General features: G+C 50.4%; 2 protein-coding genes across 12 annotated transcripts; one reads left to right on the plus strand and one right to left on the minus strand.

Moving 5' to 3' along the window:
• On the plus strand, positions 1–6,691 carry LOC100117673 (carboxypeptidase Q). The gene is made up of 12 exons (XM_031922082.2): positions 1–639; positions 779–970; positions 1,073–1,171; positions 1,248–1,406; positions 1,477–1,605; positions 2,540–2,635; positions 4,481–4,989; positions 5,127–5,277; positions 5,360–5,609; positions 5,689–5,929; positions 6,002–6,184; positions 6,305–6,691. The coding sequence occupies exons 1-12, from the start codon at positions 580–582 to the stop codon at positions 6,588–6,590; spliced, it is 2,355 nt and encodes a 784-aa protein (XP_031777942.1). The 5' UTR covers positions 1–579; the 3' UTR covers positions 6,591–6,691.
• LOC100117717 (protein unc-80 homolog) lies at positions 6,623–25,657 on the minus strand. 11 transcript variants are annotated; one of them, XM_016990260.3, is made up of 48 exons: positions 25,425–25,657; positions 25,298–25,346; positions 25,138–25,164; positions 25,005–25,025; positions 24,785–24,930; positions 24,565–24,712; positions 24,234–24,462; positions 24,070–24,146; positions 23,913–23,996; positions 23,774–23,851; positions 23,555–23,700; positions 23,226–23,474; positions 22,975–23,150; positions 22,688–22,884; positions 22,462–22,604; positions 21,979–22,008; positions 21,110–21,239; positions 20,847–21,038; positions 20,629–20,770; positions 20,211–20,537; positions 19,670–20,120; positions 19,448–19,571; positions 19,129–19,312; positions 18,908–19,049; positions 18,692–18,801; positions 18,440–18,630; positions 18,138–18,353; positions 17,940–18,075; positions 17,608–17,877; positions 17,256–17,510; positions 16,667–17,153; positions 15,971–16,568; positions 15,720–15,900; positions 15,442–15,617; positions 15,130–15,378; positions 14,782–15,055; positions 14,395–14,699; positions 13,659–14,303; positions 13,451–13,596; positions 13,034–13,358; positions 12,374–12,953; positions 12,095–12,304; positions 11,275–11,625; positions 10,915–11,190; positions 10,457–10,558; positions 8,273–8,392; positions 7,396–7,544; positions 6,623–7,321 (listed from the first exon to the last, which is right to left on the minus strand). In XM_016990260.3, exons 1-48 carry the CDS (start codon positions 25,478–25,480, stop codon positions 6,755–6,757), a joined length of 10,467 nt encoding a protein of 3,488 aa, XP_016845749.1. In that variant the 5' UTR covers positions 25,481–25,657; the 3' UTR covers positions 6,623–6,754. The 11 variants fall into 11 exon arrangements, with proteins under 11 accessions (XP_016845749.1, XP_031777863.1, XP_031777866.1 ...); XM_031922003.2 differs by having other exon boundaries at positions 16,667–17,189; XM_031922006.2 differs by having other exon boundaries at positions 21,101–21,239.
• Between the last annotated feature and the right edge of the window lie 16 nt (positions 25,658–25,673).

The following is a 25,673-nucleotide window of genomic DNA, read 5'->3' on the forward strand; positions in this document are numbered from 1 at the left end:
TCGATCTGCGCTATATACCTACTCTGCACTTACGCCTCGACTCGATGTTCCTCTACTCTGCTGCTGCTGCTGCTGCTAGCTAGCTAGCTGCTTATTCAAGTATCAGTTCGGAACGCCGCGCGACTCGTCGTAAATCTAGTTATCATCTCTTAGTCAGCGAGACGAGAGCACGGTGATAAGCACTCTCTCTCTCTCTCTCTCTCTCTCTCTCTCTCTGTGCGCGCGTGTGTGCATCGTGATTCGTGCGTCAGTGAAACCTGTGAAACGGTGCAAGTAATACTGTGTGACTCAACAATCGTCAGTCAATCGTCGTCAGCTGCACCTGCGCTGCTCGGCTGCTGTGCTGGGACTCGACAGACTCGACTCCTATACTCGGCTCGAGTCTTTTGCTGCCTACAAGTATATAATATATGAAGCTCTGACACCCGGAGCATTCTTCTCTATGCGCATGAAAAAGGTATAGAGACGGTGTTCGCTGTTCGGACGACTTTCGCTCTCATCGGCGGTCCCAGCGTCCCAGCCCAAGCCCCTCAAAGTATACCTAACTCTGGCTAACCTGCTGCTGCAGGCAGCGTCAAGATGTGCGGAGGATTTACGTGCTCGAAAAATGCTCTAACGGCGCTCAACATTCTCTATATCGTGAGTCCACGCCTCTACTTGCTGGCTGCAGAAAATTTTCCCATTTTTTCCCCGCTTATAACTTACAGATTTATTACTGTTTGCAATTCTTATCTACTCGGATACTCTGCACCTGTGCAATGTACACTCGTCGTCTCAGCTCTTATATCCTCTCTCACCACAGGTTGTTGCGTTCATCTTAATTGGAGTAGCGGTCTATGGCAGAGCCTCTGCTCTAGTTACAAACCTGCCCATCATTGGAGGAATATTAGCTTGCGGAGTTATACTAATACTGATATCCATACTCGGACTCATCGGAGCTGTCAAACATCACCAAGTTTTGCTGTTTTTCGTATCCTTTATCTCTGCATTACCTTATTGATTTAATTATATGCATAATATTCATTGTTGCGTAGCCAATCCGCATTCCATCTCCTTAACTACCTCCATACAGTATATGCTCATTTTGTTCCTGTTGTTCCTCATTCAATTTAGCATTGCCTGCGCATGCCTAGCTGTTAATGCTAAACAACAGGAACAGCTTGCGGAACATGTGAGTACCAAATACGTATCGACAACCTTATCCAATAACTCTCTGTGCATCCGCTTAATGTGACAAATGTTTTTAGGGTTGGAATCAAGTCGATGTAAACTTGCGAGAAAAAGTTCAAAACACATTCCATTGTTGTGATTTCAACAAAACCACTTCGTCCGCTGCAGACCAATTTACAAGTATCAGCTTAGTCGCAACCATAAAGCCAAACAAACCAAGTTGCGAGGAACAAACGGTGAGTATATTAATCATTGGTTTCTCTAACTAATATAACACAATCAGAGATTGATGTATAAATTTTGTAGAAATTCTGCTGTGCAAATAACCCAGATAAAGATTGTCAATGTCCATCGTGCATGGAAAAGCTGCAATCAACCATTGACTATGCCTTCAAGCTATGTGGTGGGATTGGATTGTTCTTTAGCTTTACCGAGGCAAGTACTTGATCCAAGATTCTTCCGACATTTTATATTTCCAATGCCCATTGACATTAAATGTGTTGACTAATGATTTACTAATCAAAAAATTTACAACATATATATATATATATATATATATATATACTCATGATTATTCTAAATTTTTAATAAACACTAACTATGTCGATTGCAGTTTGTTGGTGTTTGGTTGACCGTGCGCTACAGGAACCAGAAAGATCCGCGAGCTAATCCTAGTGCTTTTCTCTAGTCTAACACCATCGCCATGTCCCCTGTCTCCCTGCACGACCCCCCTAATAGATGGTGGGTGCTTTTCACAAATTGGTTATGGTCATAATACAGTTACTGTAATACAGCTCTTATGATAAACATTGGGTGTTTACTTAAATCAACATACTCCATCAATTGTATTATAATACACCCAATAATTTATCAGTCTTATTATTAATATTGACACAACAGTATATATTATCGTGTACAAAAGGAGTAAGTGGGCTGATTTAAATTGTGAACCGAAAACGAGTACTGCAACCATACGAGCTCAAAAAGCCCACTTAGACCTTGGTGCGCAGCGTATTTTTCGCATTAACGCATGTATTGATTTCTGCATTTTTTGGGCACTTTGATGACCATCTTGAAGAAAAAAAAAAAAATACAAAATTGTGCAAATAATTGTATTGTAGTACTTTAGCCCGCTTATGAGGTTTAAATCGAGCATGCGTTACAGAAGTTACTTTACTTAACTGTACAGATAAATAATATTTAGTTCCATAACATTAAATTGCATTGGTATTTTTCATTCAGATGCGCTTTCTGTAAAATTAAAAATGACACGACTCAACCTCACAGTAATACTATATTTTTACATGGTAACAGCAGCGATTCCAATTACATTGTCACGCAATTTTTATACCACCATATCATTTTGCAGGTGATTGCAGCTTTCTTGGCGAGACGTTACAGAAATCAGTTAGATCCGGAAGAGTCCGCTGCTCGTGCTATGTTTCCACGACATAATTATCTATACTAAAAAGAAATGATCTCTTGGCTATGTCTATATATAATAGCATTCGGTCTAAAGTTTTATTTTAAATACTCTTCATCACTTTGGAAAACTGAAAATCAATCTTGGTTCTTTAATTGAGAGTGTATTTTTTTAACAAGCCAAAGAACAAATTTTAACGGAATACAGATTGTTCCCTGGATTTATAAAGCCGAATTTTTTCACGCTTCCGCGAAAGTACTATTTTCTAATAAGAATGTATTTTATCTAGGAGATACCTTCACTTTTAGAACGATTAGGTTTCGGTTCCATTGGTTCTTTGCGCGTAAATTAATCAAAGTTTTATAGCTAGAAAAAGTGTGCTCTAGTCAGCCACGAAAAATATTCTTTTTAAGCCTCAATGCGCCTTGTAGTATGTTGTCAAAGCTTTGTTTCTTAGCTAGTATTTTACACATACGTTATTTTGAGATTCTTAATTGTAATCGTAATGAAACATTCCAATGCTAACGACAAGGATATTTGCCATTTTAGGTTTCTTTTCTCTTGGTCATTAGTTTTTCTGCCAGTAACAATACATTGTTTTAGCTCAGGAGGTATAAATCTAGATGAATATTTTTCATTTTTATTCGCGTATATTTGTGCGTCTTGATTTATTATTCAACGTTTTTAAAAAATTCAGCGACGTTTAGCATTAGATGCAAAGCTAAAGCTTTTAAACTGAGCATATCATTCTGCACGATTAAGTTGTGAAATCTTGATGTGATTTTTATGCTTGATAGAAAATTTTGTGAATATTTGAATCAAAAAGTTAGTTTCTACGAATGCTCCTACAATATCGAAATTGATCTCTAAGCTGATTGTAGCACTTGTCCTTCAGAACTTTTACGTATAACTTGCTAAAAATAAGTAAATCGCGTGAATCTACATATGTCGAATAGATGAACATAAATAGAGGCAAACTTTAAGCAAAGACATGATCTTTGTCGAGTTGGAAATTCGGTAACCCTCATTTATTGGGCAAACAATCGTTTTGTTTACGTTGGCATCGTAATATAATTTAATGTCATAAAATGATGATAATTCGTTGTTTGAATCAGTCGTAGTAAAGTAGTTGTACAATGTGCATAATGAGGAAAAATGCTCCATGTGTTAGTTATTTTTTAAGACTATAAATATACTCGCTCACGAGCTTGTAAACTACATCACGTCTATACGTAAGATGCCTATTGTAATGTCGATATACAAAATGCCTACTACTTGTACGGGAATTGACGGTACATACACATACATAAATGATAACTATCAAGTCTATGAGTATGATGCGAGTGGTAAAATGAGATAATTAGAAAAATTGCTGGAGTTATACTTTTTGATGCGTATGCAAGCTGTTGGTTGTGGAAAGCAATGAAGAAGAGTATTGACTTTTCCGACACTGTTGCGATTCACACGCTTGAGACTGCAAACTCCGCAATCCTTCTGAATGTAACTTTAGCCACGTGATGTCTATATCCTATGTACTGATGATGGTACAAACATATAATAAAGTGGTAGTTATATTCACGGCTTGAATTTTATTGGCCTTTTATCCATTTATTAATCTACGTGCATACAGATGGCATGAAAGACGGTCTGTCACAGCTTACTCCCCACCCTTTGCGCCGTCGGATATATAAGTATAGTAACGCTCGCGTATATAGTTTATACATAGTAGCAGACTGTTTGCGACTCGGATCGTCGCGTGAAAAGGCTTCGTAACGCCTCGGGCAAGGTTAACGGACTCGATAATCTCTCCGAAGATTTTTTCATTTCATATCTATATAACTATATACGCATATGCGCGCCAGTATAGTATATATATATAGACCATAGAGAACTGTACCGAAGCATCTGTTTTTCTGCGTCTTCGTTATCGTCGTCAGACGAGATAATCAGTTTTACGAGTGGCGATCGCCTCTGCGGATTCGGTGTCTCGGCGGTATATCGGCATATCCACCGCGAGGCAAAAGCAGCAGTGCTCGGAAAATGAGAGGCCGCGATTATTTGACACACTTAACAGCCGTATTGTTCGCATTGAATGCCGTTGAAAATGTCGGTGCAGGCAACGAGTACGATACTTTGGAATGCGCGCTACCGGACAATCTTATTCGCGAAATCGATTCTTACCAAGTGACGGTCAATAAAATCTTAGAAGCCGCAGTCAATGGAAGTTACAGAGGCGTGACCTGGCAGGAACTGTCCGAGTTTGTTGACAAATTTGGCGCAAGAATATCGGGCTCAAGAGCGCTGGAGGAGTCGATCGATTATATGATGGACAGGTCGAAAGAGCTCGGGTTGGACAACGTTCACGGGGAGGAAGCTCGGGTGCCCCACTGGGTTCGGTACGTGCGCATTTTTCACACAGTCATACATTCGCATACATATAATATATATATATATATATATATATATATATATATATATATATATATATCACCTGACACACGTAACAACTGGTCGATCGTCTCCCGCACTGCAGGGGCAGAGAGTCTGCGACGCTCCTGAAGCCGAGAATCAAAGATCTGGCTATGCTCGGCTTGGGATACAGCGTGGGAACTCCCGCGGCCGGACTGACTGCCAGGGTCGTTGTCGTCAAAAGCTTTGCGGAACTGCAGAAGCGGGCATCCGAAGTACGCATAACGCACGCATTGTAGATATACGCGCAGGTAGTGTGGGGCAGCCGTAGTGTGGGGTTTCTTTTTTCGCTTCCAGATTCCGGGACGAATAGTCGTGTTCAATGAGAAGTACGTTTCATACGGCGAAACCGTGCTGTACAGGTCTCGCGGCGCCACGGAAGCCGCCAAGCTCGGCGCCCTGGCAGTTCTCATTCGATCCGTAACACCGTTCTCGCTCTACACGCCTCACACAGGAATGATGAGCTACGAGGAGGGGGTGAAAAAAATTCCAGCCGCCTGCATAACGCTGGAGGATGCTGCCCTTCTGAACAGGATGTCCGATCGAGGTGAGCGCGCAGATTCTGTCAGCCGTCGACATATCTCCTCATGGCTATACTATGCGCATCATATTATGCATACGCGTAGGAGAGGAAATAGAAGTGAACGTGCAGATGGAGGCGAGGAGATATGCCGACGTTCGGTCGCGCAACCTCGTTGCCGAACTACGCGGAAAGTCTGAGCCAGACAAGCTCGTCGTCGTTTCTGGTCACATTGACAGCTGGGATGTAGGTGAAGGGGCGATGGACGACGGCGGTGGCGCGTTTATCTCTTGGAACTCGTTGGTACTGCTAAAGAGCCTTGGACTGCAGCCGAGGCGAACCATACGGTACCTACGCACGTGTGATGATAGCTATTAGCTCGTAACCATGATTGATCGTTTCTAACGTAAAATCTGCAGATCGATATTCTGGACCGCCGAAGAATTCGGGATCCTAGGAGCCGCGCAGTATATCCAAGCTCACAAGTCCGAAGAGTCGAATCTTCAGTTGGTCATGGAATCGGATATCGGTACTTTCAGCCCCTTGGGCTTGGAGGTCACGGGCACGGATTTGGTCAAATGCGTATTGACGAGAGTTTTGAGGTATGCTAATTATATTACATACTGACGTACATAATTATAGCGGAGCAGAGCTGTTGCGATGCGCAAGGGAAAATTAAGAATTGGCAAGCTGAGCAATCTTAATTCTTAATTAATCGACAGTCTGCTGGAGCGATCTCTCGGGCAATTGCGCGTGCGCAGTCCGCAGGCTGGCCCCGACATTGCAGCGTGGGTCGAGTCCGGCGTGCCTGGCGCCTCTTTGTGGAACAGAAACGAAAGGTACTTTTGGTATCACCACAGCAATGCGGACACCATGGCTGTGGAAAACCCCTTTGCTCTGGACAAAGGCACAGCACTTTTTGCAGCGGTATCTTACGTAATGGCCGACATCAGCCTCGACTTGCCCCGGCATGCCCCGAAAACGGCTGCGACTGGACAACAAGTCTAAGACTCAAGGGACAATGCTGCCTCGTGTCTATGTCTGTATGGCATATGTGTATTATTAAATCGTTGCTTTACAATAAAACAAACAACAAACAACAAACAACAGTTCTATAAATTTCCATTATTTACATGCGTCGCATTTAAATGAATTAATCAGCTAAGAATCGATTATATCAAGGTATCTTCATCTTGCGCCGGGAAAGCCATGAGCAACGAGTGCTGAGAATTCGTTCGCTGACTCGAGTGCGTCAGTAGCGCCGTCTTTTCTCCGCCGTTACTGTTTATCGAGCATTCCGGGGAACTGCCATCGAAGGCCATGTAATTGGTGGTCGTGCTGCTGGTCGATGGCAAATCCGGAGAGGCCAGAGGGGGCGCCTGATCAGTCCGATTGCCGCTGCTCTCCAGTGAAACGAGCTGCATGCTGTAGGACTCTCGGTAGCCAGAAGTGCTGGATGTGTCCTCGTCCAACGAGACGTCCGACTGAGGCCTCAGGTGCAAATGCTGATGATGATGATGATGATGATGCGTGTGATGTTGCGCTTGCGGAGTTAGCTGCTGCTGCTGCTGCTGCTGCTGGAGAGCCGGCGCATCCGCGCCGATCGCGGTGGCGCTGGAGGTTGCGGACTGTTCGCCCGCGTCCTCTACACGAGCGGAAACGCTGAAGAGGGGCGACGTTTCCGCAAGAGGCGTCGCTGGAGTCAGCACGTGGGATAGTGTCGACTCCGGCAGTGTAACCTGCCGATCAAACGGGCGACACATTATAAACTTGCCTGCAAACAGTCAGCCGAATAAACGAAAAGAAAGCTCACCTCAACGTGCGCCCGGCGACTTTTTCTCAAGCGAAACGTTCTTTTGCTCTGTCCCATGGAACGCTGGAGCCGAGGTTTGTCTGGTCGAGATTCGCCCGAACTGTCCTCGAGTGGACTGCTGGGGCTTAGTTGGCTGTTCATCGTTTCTCCTGGAGAAATGAGAGTTTTTCGAATTAGTTTCTGGCAATAATCCGACGGGTCTATTGCACTACCTCCTAACTACTCATGCTAGTGTTCACTCCTACGATTTACTTCACGGTCTATGGGCAGTAAAGGTAAATACAATAATTACAATATTTGGCATTTTTACATAATCTTGACGAGTCTATAGTAGTACGTTGCTAAATAGGCCTATGTGCTGGTGATTATTCAGCTTCGATATAATTTTTTTTTTTTTTCTAGTATTTTTCTTGCGAAATTACGAGCGTATTTTAGCTTTCTTCCTCTGGGTTGCACAAAGGTACCTATTATTCGCGGGTTTCCGTGTAACGTGCGTGCGGTCAAAGTTGTTGCAATGATTTTGAGAATACGTGCGGAGAAAAGCTATTCAAGCTGGATGCTGGCGGTGGCATGCAATAAAATTCGGTTCTACCGCATCAGTCTCGGCTTCGGAACCTACGATATGTAATAATCTCTATAGAACAAAAATGCTCGAGTGTAAGTATAGGGTGAAAAAGATGAAATCGCGCAGGGATGCAGGCAACATATCGATTGATCTTGCATAAGCGGCCATGATCGATACATGTGCAATGCATGCGCGGCATACGTATATAATACGAAAGCATTAGGCACGCATATAGTTTCTCGGTTAATTGTGCTGCTTCTAGAAGCTCTTTATCGCTGTGGTGCTAATATAATGAATGGAAGCGTGAATTACCTGAAGAATGCCTAAACTCTACAGAAGAGACAAAGCGTAGTTTAGATGTTTTTTGACGAGTTAACATAGGATGATGCTTATTAAGTTCGTCACTAGTAGTAGAAGATGGTTGGGATCTATCTGAAACATGCGACATTGAACGTCTAGAAAGGGCGGGGGGGAGGGCGAAAAACAAATGAAAACTTAAACAAATCATATTATATGCTAAGCTCTTGATTCACAGAATTGATATAGAATTCGTGGGCGATTGAATATAATGCTCGGTATATCGATCGCCAATATATGTATATTAGAGTACCGAGCTCGTTAGACCGTCCTATTTATTGATTATAGGCCGATCGAGACGTATGCGAAACGCGACAAGGACATTAAAAAACAATTTCGCTAGTGACTGGCTGATCGTGCTACACATATTGCTGCAAAAAGAAACGTGGAAAATTGATGATGAGATGCGATGTAACACATATCTTCATAACTCTGTGTCTTGGCTGATGAAAATTTCAATCTAATCGCGATGATATATACGCACACAAATATAAGCGCATACAGATGCAGACTGCTATTACTTTTCAAGTTGCTAAAACTGCTTGACTAGCAAAGAAAACTCGATGGAGCAACTGTATTATATGGGTTTACGAGTATATATTGCAGGGAGTTGCATGTGGCTCACAATCATCAAGTGTATTATATATACATATATATATAACTGTTGGAAATTACCATTGTCTAAATGTTACTTGATCAGTGAAAACAGAAATCAGCAGATGTATACAATATAAGGTATCCATACAGTTAAGTGTTCACAGAATGGTTATATACAAAATTACTGATCAAACTAATTGCGGTTTAATTTCGGGAGCAATTGCGTGTTCTCATCATGATCTACTGCGTCAATGTTTACTACATAGGGAGGTCGTACACATGTGACTTTAAGACTGATGGAAAGTGCTTTAATTGGATAGTATTGAGATAGTATATTACGATAGGTGTGACTTAAATGGTTCTTTTTCGTAAAACTGAACTTAATTTAAGTCAAGAGTATCGTATAAAATTTTATAGCACCGACTGCTAAAATCCGCAAGTCTCGCCTATTGGTGACTAAGGTAATCCTTATTTGCAGCGTGAGGTTAGCGCACGAGCGTAGCGAGCGTGATAAACACGGTGCAAAAAAGGACTACTTTAGTCACAGATAGGCGTGACTTGACAGCGGATTTTAGCCACACAGTGCTATGAAACACATTTATAGAGGAATCACATACGACAATAACATTGCTTGGCATAATCATACGTCCTTATTATCGTATTCTTTATATCTAATAATATTGAAATAAGCGTGTTCAACATTACGGCGTGTACACATGAAGTTGGATCAGAATCAGAATTTAATTTATTGGATGTATTGGAGAAAATTTGTTGAAAAAAGACGATAGCATTAACCCGTAACGAGCTGAAAATTTAGCTAATATTCATAATAGTAATAAGCCTTACGAGTTAATGTCGCACTATAGATAAAATATAACAGCGTTATTTAATTGCAGAAACAAGATTATAAAATATATGTAAATATACATACTAAATATAACAAGAATGTAATAATAAAAGTTTCATAATACGTTCGTCGGCTTACCTCAATCCCTCGAAAATTAAAACAGAAACAATGCGGTCTTTGCCTAACCAATTGGCGGTGATAGTTTATTTTTGAGATATATCTAACGTTTGCCACAATATAAAAGGAATATAATAAAAGGAGTAAAAATAATCGAGGCGAATTCAGTTCACAGCTTAGACAATGGCTCTCCAAACAAGTTAAGTTGTTTAAAAGCTTTTCCGCAAAGTAAAATCACGATTGTTTTAACAGAGTTTTATTGAATATGAATCATCGAAACTCCTGGGTTGCGTATAACAAAGACGACCTCGTGCCGTCAGTGTGTCAAATTAATTTGTACAATGCACCTATGCACTGCAGAAGTGGGTACAGACATTTGCGAACTCGCAACGACTACAGTCGAGTGTGCGGGAAATATTATAGATTTAACGCCGGATCGTCGTACGCTATACGCGGCTGTGTATACACGTGCGAAGAGTCGACATCGATATACAAGTATATGCGTGTCTATGATCAAGCAGCAACATCCCTTTCTCGCAATAAGCGCTTCATCGTCGCAGGAGAAGGCTAGATAATACCTGTGGCTTGTGCTGGTTGATCGGTTTGCGACGAGCCGGGACAGGCCGCATCGGTTCCATCCCGCAAAGTCCCGGAGCCCGCACTCGTACTCGAGATCGACCCTATAAGAAGGCGAATGAGCGCACACAGGTGAGGCTATATAGTGCGCGGGCGGCTCGAGATACGTAGGACATGGTATGCATCAGTTATGGATGGGGGAGCTGCGACTGCTGAGAGCCTGCTCAGAGGCTCGCAGCTCTCGCAAGGATGCGCAAGGTGTCTCTACTAGCGGTAAGGGAGCGACAAGCGGCAGGGCGGCGGCGGCGGCGGCGGCAGAGCGGCGGCAGAGCGGCGGCGGCAGAGCGGCGGCAGAGCGGCGGCAGAGCGGCGGCAGAGCGGCGGCGGAAAGCAGGAACTAGCTAGAGGCTACTCAGGGCCTTTCTCAAGCAGCCGCGTCTTTTGGCTAGCGACAAGTTACCTCGGGCGTTGGCGGAGCCCTGCAGCGACGCCTGGCTCTGGAGCGAGAGCTTGGTGGCGTTGCTCGCCGAGCTGACCGAGTGGTGCGAGGAGGAGGCCGGCTGGCCCGTGGCCGTCGAGTTCGAGCAGGGCGTCTCGGCCGGCGTGCGGTTCGCGTGGCCCCGCGAGCCCAGGTCGCCGGTCAGCAGGTCGATCAGCAGCGAGGGCCGCTGCGTGCGCGGCTGGCCCTCGTTCGCCTGGTGCATCTCGGCGACGCTCCGCTTTGGCTCGAGCTCGTCTGCCAACAAGAAAGATGCGTGAGGAGAGGGGGGCACGTGTCGCGTCACGCAGAGCTGCCGTAGAGCGAGGAGAGCGCGCGTACCGAACTTCCGATCCTCTATCTCCTCCTTGAGCTTGCCGAGCTCGGCCAGGAGGTCCGCGAGCAGGGCGCCCCTCGACCTCGGCACGGCCATGTTCACGCCGCGGATCTTCTCCCTGATGATGCTCTGCATGCTCCGCTCGTGGTCCGATATGGGCGCCTGGCCGATCTTGTGGATGATGAACGGCAGCATTTGGATGTAGAGCGGTGTGCGGTGCGTCACGACGAATTCGAGGAAGTTCCAGAGGTAGAGCGAGGCCTCGTTGCGCTTGTTCAGCAACTTCATCGTTCGCAGGATCCTCGGCCACTCGGTCGTCAGCTCCGACTCGAAGCATATGACTATTATCTTCAGGGCTGCGGGCGTGAGAGTCGATGTGTAACATAACAAATAAGGTCCGAGTGTTCGAGGAAAACCGCGCGGCGAGGGGAGAAGATTCTTGGAAAGAGTCTACGAAATGTAGCTCTGCTGCGCGACAGAGCGCCGGAATCATGCGTCCGTGAGTGCGAGAGAGAGAGAGAGAAGGGGCGAGTTTTCGGACTCGCAGAGATTTGCGCGGCCCCCGAGGGGAGAAGCTGTTTTCTTTTGTTCGAGTGTCGCTCGATTTCGTGGGCCGAGGATTGTCTTCCCGAGGTGCTTCGAGCTTCTTTTCACCTGCTACATGCATTAAACCAGAAGATACGAACCGTGGATTGTGTGGAGAGGAGTGGAGAGGAGAAGAACGAGTCTCGAGGGAGGTGAATCCGGGAGACGAGAGTGTATGTAAACAACAAGTGTGTATGTAAAAATGTAACAATGCAACGATGCAACGATGCAACGATGTACCTAGGAAGGCGACTTGGTACAGGGTCAGGGATATCTTCGTCAGCGTCTTCGAGTCCCTGGCCGCAAAGGTCAGGCTGCCCGTGCGTATGTCGGTCGTGGTCTTGAGGTTCGGCGCCGTCATCTGCATGGTCTTGGCGCCCGTGGGCCAGAGCGTGTTCAAGACCGCCGTCAGGGCGAAGCATATGTCGGTCTGCCTGAGCTTCGGCACGTCTGGAAGGAGCGGAGGTCAGAGTCAGAGGGAGTCAGAGGGAGGGGTAACCCAATAACTGTTGGTCAGACCTTTGCGCCCGGTTCCGACGCGCAGGAAGAGCGGCACGAGCAAGTTGAGCAGGACGTTCTCCGCCCGGGCCGCCGTGGCAAACATCGAGTGCCCGCCGCAGACGTTCTCCAGAGTGTAGCCCTCCCCCAGCGAAATGACCTGCAGCGCGATCAGGCGTAGCACCGTCGAGCAAAAGTGCTGGGGTGGTATCTTGCTCATGAGCGCGGCCGAGGCCGAGGAGGTGAGCTCTATCTGAGCCGTGTCGCCGATTATGAGGGCCTGGCAGGTGCTCAGCAGCGTCTTGAGGTACTGGAAGTGAGCGATGTACGGGCACTTGAAGAGGGTCTCGTAGACGCCCTTCAGAAGCTCGCTCGCCGCGTCCCAGTTGGTGTTGCGCCTTATCGAGGCCTTCTTGTAAATCTTGCTGAAGCTCTTGTCCAGCCTGCGGAGGATGATGGTCAGCGCCGGGCGCATGTCGTCGTTCGCCCACTCGGTCGAGGGGAGAATGTCGTTCATGTAGCGCTTGAGGCCGCGGCAGGCCATCGCCTCCGGGTCGTAGGGGGAGATTTTCAGCAGGCTGTGCGCGATGTCCGCCAAGCGCTGCGGCACAGAGAACAAGCGGGGCGACGATGTAGCCGCAGCTGCAGTGCTCTGAGGCGTGAGCGTGAGAGGGCGCTTACCACGTGGCACCTCGAGTCCAGCAGCTCGATGGCCTTTCCGTCCTGCGACTTTTTGTTCAGCTCCACCAGTCGGACGGAGCTCCGGGCGACGAACTCGCCAACCATGTTGAGCAGCGTGTCCCTGGGCCTGACGAACTCGTTTTTGTGCCCGGTCTCGGCATCCTCGTTGTCGCGCTCGTAGAGCTTGCTTTTGGCGTGCTCCGCGTACTTGCCGATGTGGGCCTCCTCGTCGAACTCGAAGCCGGGAGAATAGGGGCCCTTCCCGTAGTTCCTCTGGCTGGAGCCCTTGTGCTCCGGGCTCGCCTTTTGCGGCCGATTGTAGTACCTGCAAGCAAAGCGGAAAAGCAGATGAACGGCCCCGATGAGCAGGAGAGCGCCCTCGGTCTCGCAGCTGCTCCCCCTCTCTCCCCCTCTCACTTTGCCAGCGCCTCCGAATTGTTGACGAGCGTCCTGACCGCGATGGCCAGCTGATTGATTATCTCCTTCTCGGTTTTCCCCTCCTTGTTGTACGTCGGCAGCTGAATCTGCTGCACGTAGCACGGCATTATGGCCTCCAGTATGGTCTGGAAGCAAGCAAATTATCAGAATCGAGCAAGATTCCTTCCTTACGCGGCGAGATTCGTACAAGCATCTGCTGGCCCCTTATCGAATCGGCGGCGTACGATATGACCATCACGCAGAGGGAGATGCAGTCCAGTATCGTGACCATTTCGTTCTCGTCGTGGTAGCAAAAGTCGATGGCCTTCAAGGGCTTGTCCTCCTTGACCAGCTCGCCGATGTTGAGGGGGTCCGGCGAGGGCGTCTCGAGGCTCAGGAGAAGATTGAAGAGGCAGGAGGAGGGCACCTTGTGCGACTCGCCGACGAGGCTCTGCTCGTCGGTGTCGAGAATGGCCGAGACGCTTCCGAACATTTGAAGTATGAAGGGCTTTCGGTTCATGAGGTAGAACTGCTTGACGGCGTACTCGACGGTCGTCGTGACGAGCTTGTTGGTCTGATGCGTCGAGTAGAGCTGCAGCAGCGTGGGCATGATGAGAAAGTAGCCGTTGGTCGAGAAAATGTTTTTGAAATTGTGGGCCGCGTTGATGTAGGTCGCCACGACGTAGCGCAATATGCACGAGTCCTCGCTGTGGATGATCAGTGCGCCGTTCAGCACGTTCAGAAAGAGATGGATGTCGCCGGAGTAGGCAAAGTTGCCGGCCATGGCCTCGAACATCCGAGCGATCAGCCGCACCCACATGAACTTGTGCATCACGTCGAGGGCCAAAAGCTCCTGGAAGAAGCCGAAGACTCGATTAATGAGCTTTCGATTGTGCCGAATCGCGCGACGACGAGCTAGTGGGTAAGGCGTATGTAATATGTACCCTGCCCATTTGCCCGCCTTTGTAGAGATCGAGATCCGCCTCGAGGGCCTTGCGAGGAAAGGAGGGCAGCTTCATCAGTTCCTCGTGGAGGAAAACGACGCGTTGCACCACCATGTCGACGTTCTTCAGTATGGCCCAGGTCAGCATGACTTTGCCTATCTCGACGAATTTGTGCACCAGCTCCTGCCTCTGCAGAGCATTGAACGCGTCTTCGGGCTTCATGTGAACGAGCTCCAGTTGCGGATACTGGGACCGCTTGAAGAAGTAATAGTCCCGAACGTAGGACGAGGGGTTGTGTATCTGATCTGCGGTGCAGCGCAACACGAGAGGAATTAGTGGCAATCGTGGCGATCGGGGCAACGGGAGGAGCGCGAGCGCCAAACTTACGAGTCTTGTAGTCGACGAGAAAGTACTCCTTGTGCTTCGGCTCGTCGATGCCGAAGAAGTCGAGAGATTCCCGAAGGATCTGGCAGAACTGCGTGTCCTCTTGAACGGGGAACTGGGAAGGAATGCCGCCAGCATCGGGATCTTGCGGCCCGTGGACGATGATCTTCTTCGCCGAAGGTACGTTGGCCGTCAATAAAATGGAGGCGTCGCACTGCTCCTTCCTCAGAATCTGCTTCAAATCTTTGAACATGATGCCGTGGACGCTGTGCACAACCTGCGTTAAAAGTGGCAATGCGTAATTATCAGCTCTGGCTCGTCTGTCGGTCGGAATCTTTCGGAGCGGCATACCATCCAGAGAACCGAGAGCGCGGTGCCGATCAACTTCTGTCCCTCTTCGTGCGGGGACCTAACGTAGAACATGACGTATCCGATGATGTAGTTGTAGAGAGCAAACGCGGCTTGTTGGGGCAGCTTGGGAACGAATCTTATCAGGTGGCGCAGCAGCTTGAACATCAAATCTTGCTGGTCTCTCGTCAGTCTCTCCAATACGTATCGTAGGAACAGAGCGCTGTCCTCCACCAAGCAATTCCAGATGACCTGTAGGCAAATGGACGCGCGAATGACACGTGCGCGATAATGCTCGCGGCAATGCGCGCTTACTTGATAGGCCATCTCGTAGACGGCGTTTCCGTCTTCCGAAACTGCGGCGTCGTCGAGCAGAGTGATGATTTGAATGATGGCCGAGCAGAGCGTGGAAGGGAAGAGAGACAGCGCGGACTGTCCGTGGTGAGCCAAATTTCTCGGAGCCGTGTCCCCGGCATCTTCGTCGATGTTGCCTTCAAACCGAACACACATGCTCTATCTATGGAAAGTCGAAAGCCAGGGGCTACGCGATATAGAGATATAGGGTGAACGGGGGATGGGGGGGGGGGGCATACCCTCGTCGTGATCGTCGCCCACCGGGCTGGGCTCGTAGGCCGCCTGGAAGGTAATCGGAATGGTGGTTATCAAAAAGTTTTCCCTCTCCTCGCGCTTCTTGTCGTCCTGCGCTTGCAGAGCTCGCTTGATCAGTTCGGTCTGCTGCTTCTTTCGGGTCTTGGTCGCGGTGACGAGCGCTCTCTGCAACGAGATTGCGCGTCACATCGCGCGGTATTCGCAGGTGTAATTTTTATCTGTGGCGAAGACTCACGTGGCGCTCCTGATTGATCGTCACTTCCTCGACTTTGGTCTTGACCTGAGGCATCCAGGGCGGGTCGACAACGGGCAGCGACTCGATTCCGATCTTCGGGGACGGCAGAGTGAACTCTATCCCCGGCGGCGGAACCTTGAAGGTCAAGTGCGCCGACTCCTCCATCCGCGGCCAGACTTGGTAGCGGAACTTCCAGAGTATCTGGAACTTGAGTATGGCGCTTATGCGAGTCGCGGGATTGTCGTGTTTCAAGCCGCGCTGCATGATGTCGCTCGCTTGGCTGGGCGCCCGGACCGCGGCCACGATGAATATCGATGCCGCCGCGGCGGCGAGCTCCTGGTTCATTTCCAGCAGGAGCTCCCAGGCCACCGGGATGATGTCGACGAAGTGCTCCTCCGTCATGACGACCGCGCCCTTCAAGAGGCTCGCCAGCGGGGCGTGGAACGAGTCCTTGACCTGGTTGCGCAGATACTTTAGCATGGCCGGCGGCTCCCTCTCCTTCTCCTCCTCTTCGGGCGGCTCCATGGCTTTGGCCAAGTCTATGCCGTGCTCGGACTCGTGGTCGGCCAGGTCCTTTGAGTCGGCGCCCTTGTCGATCCTGAAAGCGAGGCCACTCAGCGATGTTCACTCAGCGATGTTCACTCAGCGATACAGCTGCAAACGGTATATATGCATATGTAGGCGAGTCGAGCTCACTTGAATTTCCGGCCAACGCTGTCCTTCCTGCGCACCGGGGAAACCTGGGCGCTCGTTTGGTCCGACACCTTGCGGCTTCGCTTGTCCTTCTTTCCTTCCTCCTTCTTGTCGGCCGCCTCCAAGTCGAAGGGAGCCGAGCCGCTGACTACGCCGAACTCCTCGCCGTAGACCTTGCGCACTGCCCGGACGAGCCTCTCGCTGGCCCGCATCTGACGCCTGTGGCAGTAGGGGTGGCAAAAGACCTGGTGGCAGCAGTAGAAGTTGAAGTTGCTCGCCACGCCCACCAGCACCTTCATCCAGGGAAAGTTTCTGTTGGTCTCGTCGGTGTCGTTGCTGTCGCTAGGGCTCTCCGGCGGCTGCTCGTCGCTGAGGATGCCCGGGGACTCCTCGCCGCTGGCCTCCCCGTAGAGGCCCGGCTCCGAGGTGTCGCTTCTGTCCGAGAGCGAGCTGACCTTGCGCTTCGACTGAATCGAGTCGGCCCGCCGAACTGCGCGCGAGGGGAATCGAGCGAGATAGGGAGCAACTATATTTTTATATTTATAACTATATTTTTATATATATGTAGGTATGCGAGTAGCGGCGGCCTTACACGCCTCGAGCTCGATCTCCTTTCCCTCCTTGGTGCCGCGGCGCAGCTTGAGGCTGCGGCGCTTGAAGGAGCCCGTGGCCGCGTTGCCGGCGGTGCCGCGGCGCAGCAGGAACGGCCGGCCCGTGGCAGCCTGCATGCGCTTGCTCTTCTCCTTCTCGTTGTTCAGAAGCTCTTCGCCTTGTATCGTGACGTTGGACTTGCTGCTCCCTTCCGACTCGTTGTCGGGCTCGTGGAGGACGAAGCTGATCTTGCGCTCTGCGGGAAGGGAGGTGGCCGGTCAGCGCCGAGCGCGGAGGGCGAGCGCGGAGGGCGAGCGCTCCCATCGGTTCGCGCGGCTCACGCGTCCACGTACCAGTGTTTTCCCTGTCGCCGGCGATCGACTGCAAGCTCTGGGCGGAGGTCTGCGAGTGGCCCATGGAGGAGAGCGCCATGCTCCAGCGGCGATTGGCCTCTCGGCTGTAGAGCTTTTCCCACGGGGGCGGCCGCTCCTTCGTCGAGAGTCTGCTCGATTTGGGCAGCGTCGGGTAGGTCTCCCGGAGGAAGGCCGTTATCTCCAGCAGCAGCGTGCACGCGACCAATCGCAGCGCGACTGGGCAGGACGTCCCGTAGCTGTTGACGCTGGCTGCGAACATTGCGCGGCGATTCGTCGTTGCTGTCGCATTACGGATAGGTGAGCTGACGTACCTTCGTCGAGGAAGTCTTCCTCCTCGTCCTCGGCGATCAGATCCCGGTGCTTGCTCTCGTCCAAGATCATCGCGCTGACTTGATCGACGTTCTGCTTGTCTTCGGACATGAATTCTTCGAGCCTCGAGCCTATGGCCTGTGTGGAGGAGAGCGAGCGCGTAATCGCATCCAAGTGTTTAATTGGAGTACGCGGCTTACCTCGGCCCACTGGTAGAATAGTTTCCCCGCGGCCCTCTGCAGAACATGAGTCCGCCTGAGGCCGGTGGGGCCGCTCCGGTTGTTCAGAGCCATCGAGGGCCGAAACATCGGGTAGTTCATCTTCATCCACGTCGGCCAGTGGCCCTTGTTGCACTGGTGCACGAGGTGTGCGCACTCCAGGAGCATCGCGGCGCGAGCCACCACGGGGGCGTGCGGCTGCCGCGGCAAAACGGGCGCTTGTTAGTCGCTGCTTGTTAGTCGACGGTTCAGCCCCCACCCCACGCGCATACAGCGATACCTACCAAGTCGAGCAGGGCTCCCATCAAATGCTGGTCCGGCACCGAGCCCGGCTGGCAAGTCTCCAAGAAGAATGAAAATCGCTGTATTCCCTCGAAAAGCGCCTTTCTCGGCACCAGTCTGCGCTCCTTCAGAACGACGAACTCGGATTCTCTCGAGGCCTCGCCCGGCTCCAGCGAGTTTCTCCGGCTGAAATCTTTTTGCCGGAATACGTAGCTCGTGCAATCAAGCTCTCGGCTAGTCGCGTATATACTCACAACTGCCCTGCACCTCTTCGAAACTCTCCTTCTTCTTGCCCTTGACCAAGCCTATCTTGCTCAATTTGTCCTCCATGCGGCGCTTCGCCTTTTGCAGAGTTTGACTGACTCTGCAACGAGAGAATTAACGCGACACATGGTGTGTGTGTGTGGAGAGAGAGAGAGAGAGAGAGAGAGACGAGGTGACATTGCGAAACGCGCGTCGGGCCTACCCACCCTCTCGGCGTTCGAGAAACGCCGCGGCGATGAGCGCGTCGCAGACTCGGTTGTCGCGCAAAGCTGCACTCCGTGGGCGACTCGCTGCTCTCGTGGCTGTCGGTCGATTCCGTTCTGCCGTACTCTTTGCGAAACCAATTGACTGGGGAAGAGCGCGGAACATAAGGCGTTGCAGAAACGGCGCTAAATCGAATGGAACGAACTCGAGATCGAGCTTTTACCCAGTCCGCCGATTTTCAATCGAGCCGCCTTTCTCGATTTCCTTATTCCGAAAGAAGGCTCGCTCAGCTCCAAATTCCTCTCGCTCTGCCTCGGCGTCAGCATGTGATGCTTCTTTCTGATGTTTCCCAGAGGGCTCTGACTGACTTTGGCATTTTCATCGCTCAGCTCGGTTTCCAGCAGGCTCTGCAGACAAATTGCGAGGAATACATACTGCACAGGTTGTACAACGACAACTATGGGCTCTACCAATATCCTATTGTTATTCCTATTGTTATTATTATTATTATTGTTATTATTGTTATTATTGTTATTATTCACCGCGCAGGTGGACGAAGTGCTTCTCTTTTTGAAGAGAAATTTCCTGGCAGCCCTGTCGTCGATTGCGTAGCAACCGTCGGCCCCCAGGTCCGCGCTCTGGTCGAGGTCGAACGGGTAGACGTGCCTTCGCGAACGACGGGAGAAGAATATTAACGGCACGGCTGACGCGAGTGCACACTGCATCGTGCTTGCTACCTACGGTACAGCTACTCTCGCACGAACCTGATCACTCGGGTCGTCTGCACTTGGCTCTTGCAGGGCTTGTTGGGCAAGTCTGCCGAGTCGAGTATGCAGCTGAGGGCCACTCTCCGGAAAACCCCGCCGTGGGCTTCCTTGACGTAGCTCATCAGCTGGCGGAGGTCGCAGTAGAGCGAGATGTTCTCCTGGCTTTTCAGCTCTCTCGAAATCTCGACGCAGCGCGTGACCGTGCTCTTGAAAATGCAGCCCATGATCTGCGACTCGATGTTGCGGAACCTCGGGCCGGCTGCGCTCGCGTTGCCGTGCCCGGGGGCCGCTCCCGGCGCTGCGGCAGAGCCCGAAGGCAGCGGATTGCTCGCGCTCGAGGAGACGCCGCCGCCGCCGCCGCCGCCGCCGATCAGGCCCGCCCCGAAATTCGTCGCGTAGCCGCCTTGGGGAACGGAGTCGGGCGATTTGCTCGAGCCGCGCTTCTGATCTGCAATCGGGCGCGAATTCGATTACGAGCGTACAATAATAATAATAATAATAATAATAATAATAATAATAATCCATATTATGCACGCACTCAGCGGGGAGAGCAGCGAGCTCGGGTCGACGCAGAAGCCCAGGTACGAGTGGAAAAACTCGACGACGTCGGTTATCGGCCTCTCCCTGGCCATGAGCCGCAAGAAGCTGGAGAACTGCTTCGAACTGGCCTTGTGCAGCTTGCTGAAGATCGTTTGGATCTGCGAGCGGCAAAAGTCCGCCTGCGGGCCCCGAATCCCGTCGGGGCAGCCGTGAGGACAGCCGAGATGCCGCAAAATGCGCACGAGGCAATTCATCGTGAGATTGTGCGCCGTTATCTTGCACTCCTCTTGCTGCTTGCTTCCGGCCTCGGATTTCTCGGCCGAGTCTGCAATGCAATTCGCGCGCGAATAATGAGAATAATGAGAATAATGAGAATAATGAGGATCGGAGCTGCGGCTGCAGGCGGATGTGCCAACCTTGCTGCTTCTCCAGCGTTTCGTCCCGCAAGCATTGCTTCAGCACGCCCATGTCCATCAGGAGTTCGATCAGGTTCAGAATCAGCTCGCAGACTCGCAGCGTGCAGCTTTGGTTGTCTCGCAGCGCTACGTTGTGTATCGCCTATTCCGAGAGAATCGTCGAGACGCGATGTAGTGTAGGCTAAATTGTGTTTATATCGGCGGCGGCGGCGACGTACCTTCAGCACTATTTGAAAATCGATGTCGCCCTCCTTTGTGATGTAATAGCCGGAGCCGGGCGCTTCGGGCATCTCGTCACCCGAGTAAGTGATGTTCGAGTCTGTCTGCGATCTAGTGAGGCTGGCTTTTCTCTCGAGCGCTGGCCTCCGCCCGTGGCTGCTTATCGCGTCCAACTGGCTGTCTATCGATCCCTGCGCAGTTCAACATTACATATTACATCATATTATAACGCGCGAGATATAATGATAAATACATAACCAACTTGACGTTTCATATAGTCCGGAGAGGGCGTGGGCGTGTGCTCCGTAACCGTGATAATAGGGTTTGGTATTCCGCTCGACTGGCTGTAGAACTGACTCGCCTTTCTTTCCACTTTCGTGTCGCCAATGTATCTGGAATGAGAAAATCACAACATGTCTTTGATATATATATATATATATCTATATTGTATATACATAACGGCATATAATAAGAGCATGCTGGCGGTCGATTAGCTCTTGTGTGCTCGCAATGACCATTTTTACTTTCGTTACTCGTCATTCTAGCAAGGTATTCTCCGCCGTTTGCTGACGAATACACACTCTATATAATGTACGTATATACGTATGCAGGGGAAGATCCTCGCCGAGGCTGGAGACTTTGCGCTTGCATTGATATGCAGCGATTAACCACCATAAATTAGAGCATCTTCCCCAGCTATCAAACGATTCGTAATAGTCTTAGCTTATATACATAGCCAAATCGAAGCAGTAAAGCATGCACCAAAGCTAGATATCACGATGTATGCAAAGTTCAAAAATGATCGTCAAGTCTGCCCGCCAGTCGTTTAATGGGGCACGTTCGAACATCAGTATTTCTTTTTTTCTTTTCCTCTGCACGTTCAGGCGAACTGTTCAAGTGGCAGTGCTGTGTGGTATGAAAGAGTCCAAAATGCTTCATATGCTTAGCCGTGATCGCCTTTATCTCAAAAGTACCATATCATTCAAAGATCAGCAAACAAATTAAAATTGCGAGCAAAAGATTAATGAAAAAAGGAAAGAAAGAAAGAAAGAAAGAAAAGAGAACAGAAGGAGCTGAGCATTCGAGTATAAGGTAGAGCCTCTCTTAGCAAAGAGCACGTTTGTAACTTACCCTCCCGCGGTCAGCTCGTTAATCAAGCAACTGAGCACGAGTTCGGGGTGAAAGGACGTACGAGAGTGGAAGAAATGAGAGACACATAGATAAAAAAAAAAAAACATTATAAACAAATAGGATGAGTGTGTAGTTATAAATTTGTCTTTTGCTATGCGCTCGCGCGTGTTAACGTAATAACATTCACTTGTTCTACAGAATTCGCGATTTAACGCAGGAAACGATAATCTATCTTGCGTGTGCGTCTGTGATGCTGTGCGGAAAAATGATCTAGTAGAAAAAGTTTGCTGTTTCTTGACCGACGGTAAACGTAAAAAACTACTCTGCTGCAGCTACAATTTTAAACGAGTTTTTAAAACAGTTCATCATGAGTGTCGAAATCTTCATATTCGTAAATACGTGTGTAATGCATGTAATGTGGTGTGGAACATGGCGAGTGGTTGAATAAAAAATGTGTCAACGAATTATCAGGCTCATAGATACCTTAAGCTTGGCATACTTTTGCCTTTTATCAAGTTTGTCGGTTGATCGATATAATCGGGATCCTTCGCGTCGAAGATCTTGGAGCAAACCGAGGGCTGTCTCGTTAGGCGGCCTTCGCCCGTGTCCAAGCTTCTATGGCATTCCTGCAATCGGATAGAATAACAGCTTTCGTTGGCTGTGAAATTGCAAATTTTCAAAAAACAATATTCAGAGCTACTATTTTGACCTGCTCAAACAATGCTTTTGGCTCGTCTTGGCCTATTTTCTCAAGCGCTTTTTCCGACTTTGAAAGCAACTTGGTCTCGACGAATGCCTTTAGGTCAGCCATTTTCATTCGCTTTTTGCCTTTTTCGCTGGCCCTTCTCGCCTGACTTATTTCCGTCTCGTGGCTTTTGTACGTCACCTCGCCGTAAGCCGATATATCTGGAATGAAGAACCGCGAGAGAAAACATGCTCGTCGAGTAAAGGGAAAAATTGAGGAAAAAAGCGGAACAATTTCGTCGCGACACTCACCAGCTGACAATACCGCGTCCCGCGCATCTTGCGCATCCGCCAATTCCTTTCCATCGTCTCGCTTTTTGTTCTCTGGGCTCTGATAGATGGAAACTTGGATTTTGGGTATCGGTAGAGAATTACTCCGGCGTCGAGGCATTTGCTGCACGGAACTGTCTTCGTTTATTCTCCGCAAACTGAGATGAGGGGGCGTGAATTAACACACACACACATGTATTATAATACAGCTATATAGGCAATCGTCGGTTTACCGGTTGTATAAAAATTGCAGAGCCCAGAATATTCCTTCCTCTTGCCACTGCGAGATGAAAAGACATCTGAGCACCGCGACATCCAGAAAGGTAGCAGCCCGTACATCGAAATCGACAGTCAAGCTAGGAGCTGCATGCTCGTTCGTTGACGAAGTGCAGCGCTGTCCTGGCGCTTTCGATCTCGAGCCGTCCGTAGCGCTCTCTTGGTCGTATTTCCCCGATTGTTCATCCCTGCTCGTTGGCTCGTCGCTGCTCTCAAATTACTTCTCGTCATTCTCAATGTGCATAAAACGATGAAACGCGCAGGCCAATCTGTGTGTGTACGTCACCTGTCGTGCTGGCCGAGCGGCCTCCCTTCGTATTGCCTGTACGAGTCCAATTCGGATATCGCAGTCACTTGCTCGATGGTCAGAGTCGGCTTTGAGGAGCTGCTCGTCCGATGGCCCATGGCCACGTGGAAGATGCTGGCCTCGCCCTGGAGAAAGGAGCAGCGTTCGTTAATTCAGTTGTTAATTCAGTTGGCCGCGGTACACCGCGGTTGTACCTACAGCGTATATGGTCGATACTTCCTTAACGCCGTCGAGCATCCTTTCGGAGTCGCCGAGCGACGGGAGCGTAAATATGACCTGCAATTGAAAATCGATGCACCGAATCGAAACGATCGAAATCGTCGATCGCAAGACCTACCACGTGCTCGTCCTCGGTGCTGGAACTCTCTTCCGGTATCGTCTCGGGAAAGGCCTTGTCCTTCGGGGAGGAAAGCCAGGAGCTCTAGAGAGGAAAGAAATGTTGAGCAAAAGAAAGGGGGCGCATTGTAGCGGGGAGTGCCGCAAAGCAAGCCCACCTCGTCGTCCGGTCCTCGAACGGTCTGCTCGGAGAAGGCTGCGTTGACGGTTCGACTGGTCGGGCTGCTGTCGTTGGCTGAAAGCGTCCAAGGAAAAGGAATGAATCCCGGCGCGCCAGCTGTCGCCTGGCGCATCGCCCGCTCTCCGCTCTCCGCTCTCTTACCGGCGAGAAAAACGTCGTCCGACAGGTTCCGCGGCCGGGCGCCTCGCGTCATCGTTCTCCAGAGGGCCCGAGGCTTCGGCCGACAGTGCGCGGTGAAGCAGGGGCTCTCGGGGTGCCGGCACTCGTAGATCGGGTACCAAATCTTCTGTCCGTTCTCGAGGCGCAGGCTGCCCTTGAAGTCGACGTCCTTCAGGTGGCTGCACAGCGGCACGAAGAGGTAGACGAAGAGCTGGCCGGGGCAGAGGGGCGAAATCGCCGTATCAGTGAGCCTGTGTCAGGGCTGTCGGCCCACGTTTTTCTAGACGCGCGCTGCAGCGCGCTCTCAACTCACGGTCATGCTGGCTATCGAGAAGAGGTGGTAGAAGGGATTATTGAGCTCGGCGTCCTGCTCGCTGCACTCGTCCGCGGCGTCGAGGATGATCCAGTGGAGTATGTAGAGCAGGGTCGTTTCCAGGGGGCCCAAGTTTTGAAAGTCCTTCCTGCGAAAGTCGAGCGCGCCGCCGTGAGCCGAGACGAAAGGAGGACAAGCGGCCGAGAACATTCGTACCCACTTGTTGTTCAGGAGGTTGGCCGTCGCGTGCAAAACGAAGGGCAGAGAGGCTTGGATCAAACGCCACCGTGGCACTGTGCCCAGTATCGTCCTCAAAGAAGGCGTCAGCTCGTTGTGGATGTTCTGCACCAGCACCCGCTCCATGGACTGGAAAAAAACGAGTCGGCGCGATATAGCTCTGCACGTATGAGCTGGGCCACGAGTGCAGTCTCGAGCCTTACCGTGCATGCCTCCTTCATCTCCTGGTGCGCGCGGCGTGCGGCGTGCGGCGTGCGGCGTGCGGGAGAAAAAATGCGAAATCGCTGGTTACTTTCACGGGATTGAGATTCGGAGAGGCGCTCTTTGCACACTTACGTGATGTCCTGGCGCATGCTGGCAAAACTGCGGTACGCGGCGCCAGAGAGGGTCAGAGGGAGAAAGAGAGGGCAAAACGAGATCAGTGAGATTAGTAGTCGACATAGGGGGCCTGCTGAATGAGGAGAAAATTAGTGCGCGAGAGATGTATTTTGCATACCACGCAGGAAGCCTCGTGCACTCTCCCGAGCTTAGCCCTGATGAATGGCCTGAAAGGAAAGGATAATTGAGAGACAGAGAGAAGCGAGACGAGGTTTGTCTTGGAAACTGGCCGCGGAAGAACTCACTTGAGCTGGCGCCACAGGAACATCTGCACCGGGATGGGCAGCTGTGGCTCGCACATGCTGCTGCCGGGGCTGATATCGCAGGGGACTCTTCGGATTCTAGATGCGCGCTCCAATAACGCCGTAGCGATCACCGACCACGGGGCACTGGCTACTCATCCTGGCTTCGCGTTCGCGTTCGCGTTCGCGTTACGTAACGGAGAGGATCAATCCGTCTCTCTGGACTGCGCCGGGCTGGAGTCGGCGGCGGAA

This window comes from Nasonia vitripennis, chromosome 1, assembly GCF_009193385.2.
Source record: "Nasonia vitripennis strain AsymCx chromosome 1, Nvit_psr_1.1, whole genome shotgun sequence".
Lineage (NCBI taxonomy): Eukaryota > Metazoa > Arthropoda > Insecta > Hymenoptera > Pteromalidae > Nasonia > Nasonia vitripennis.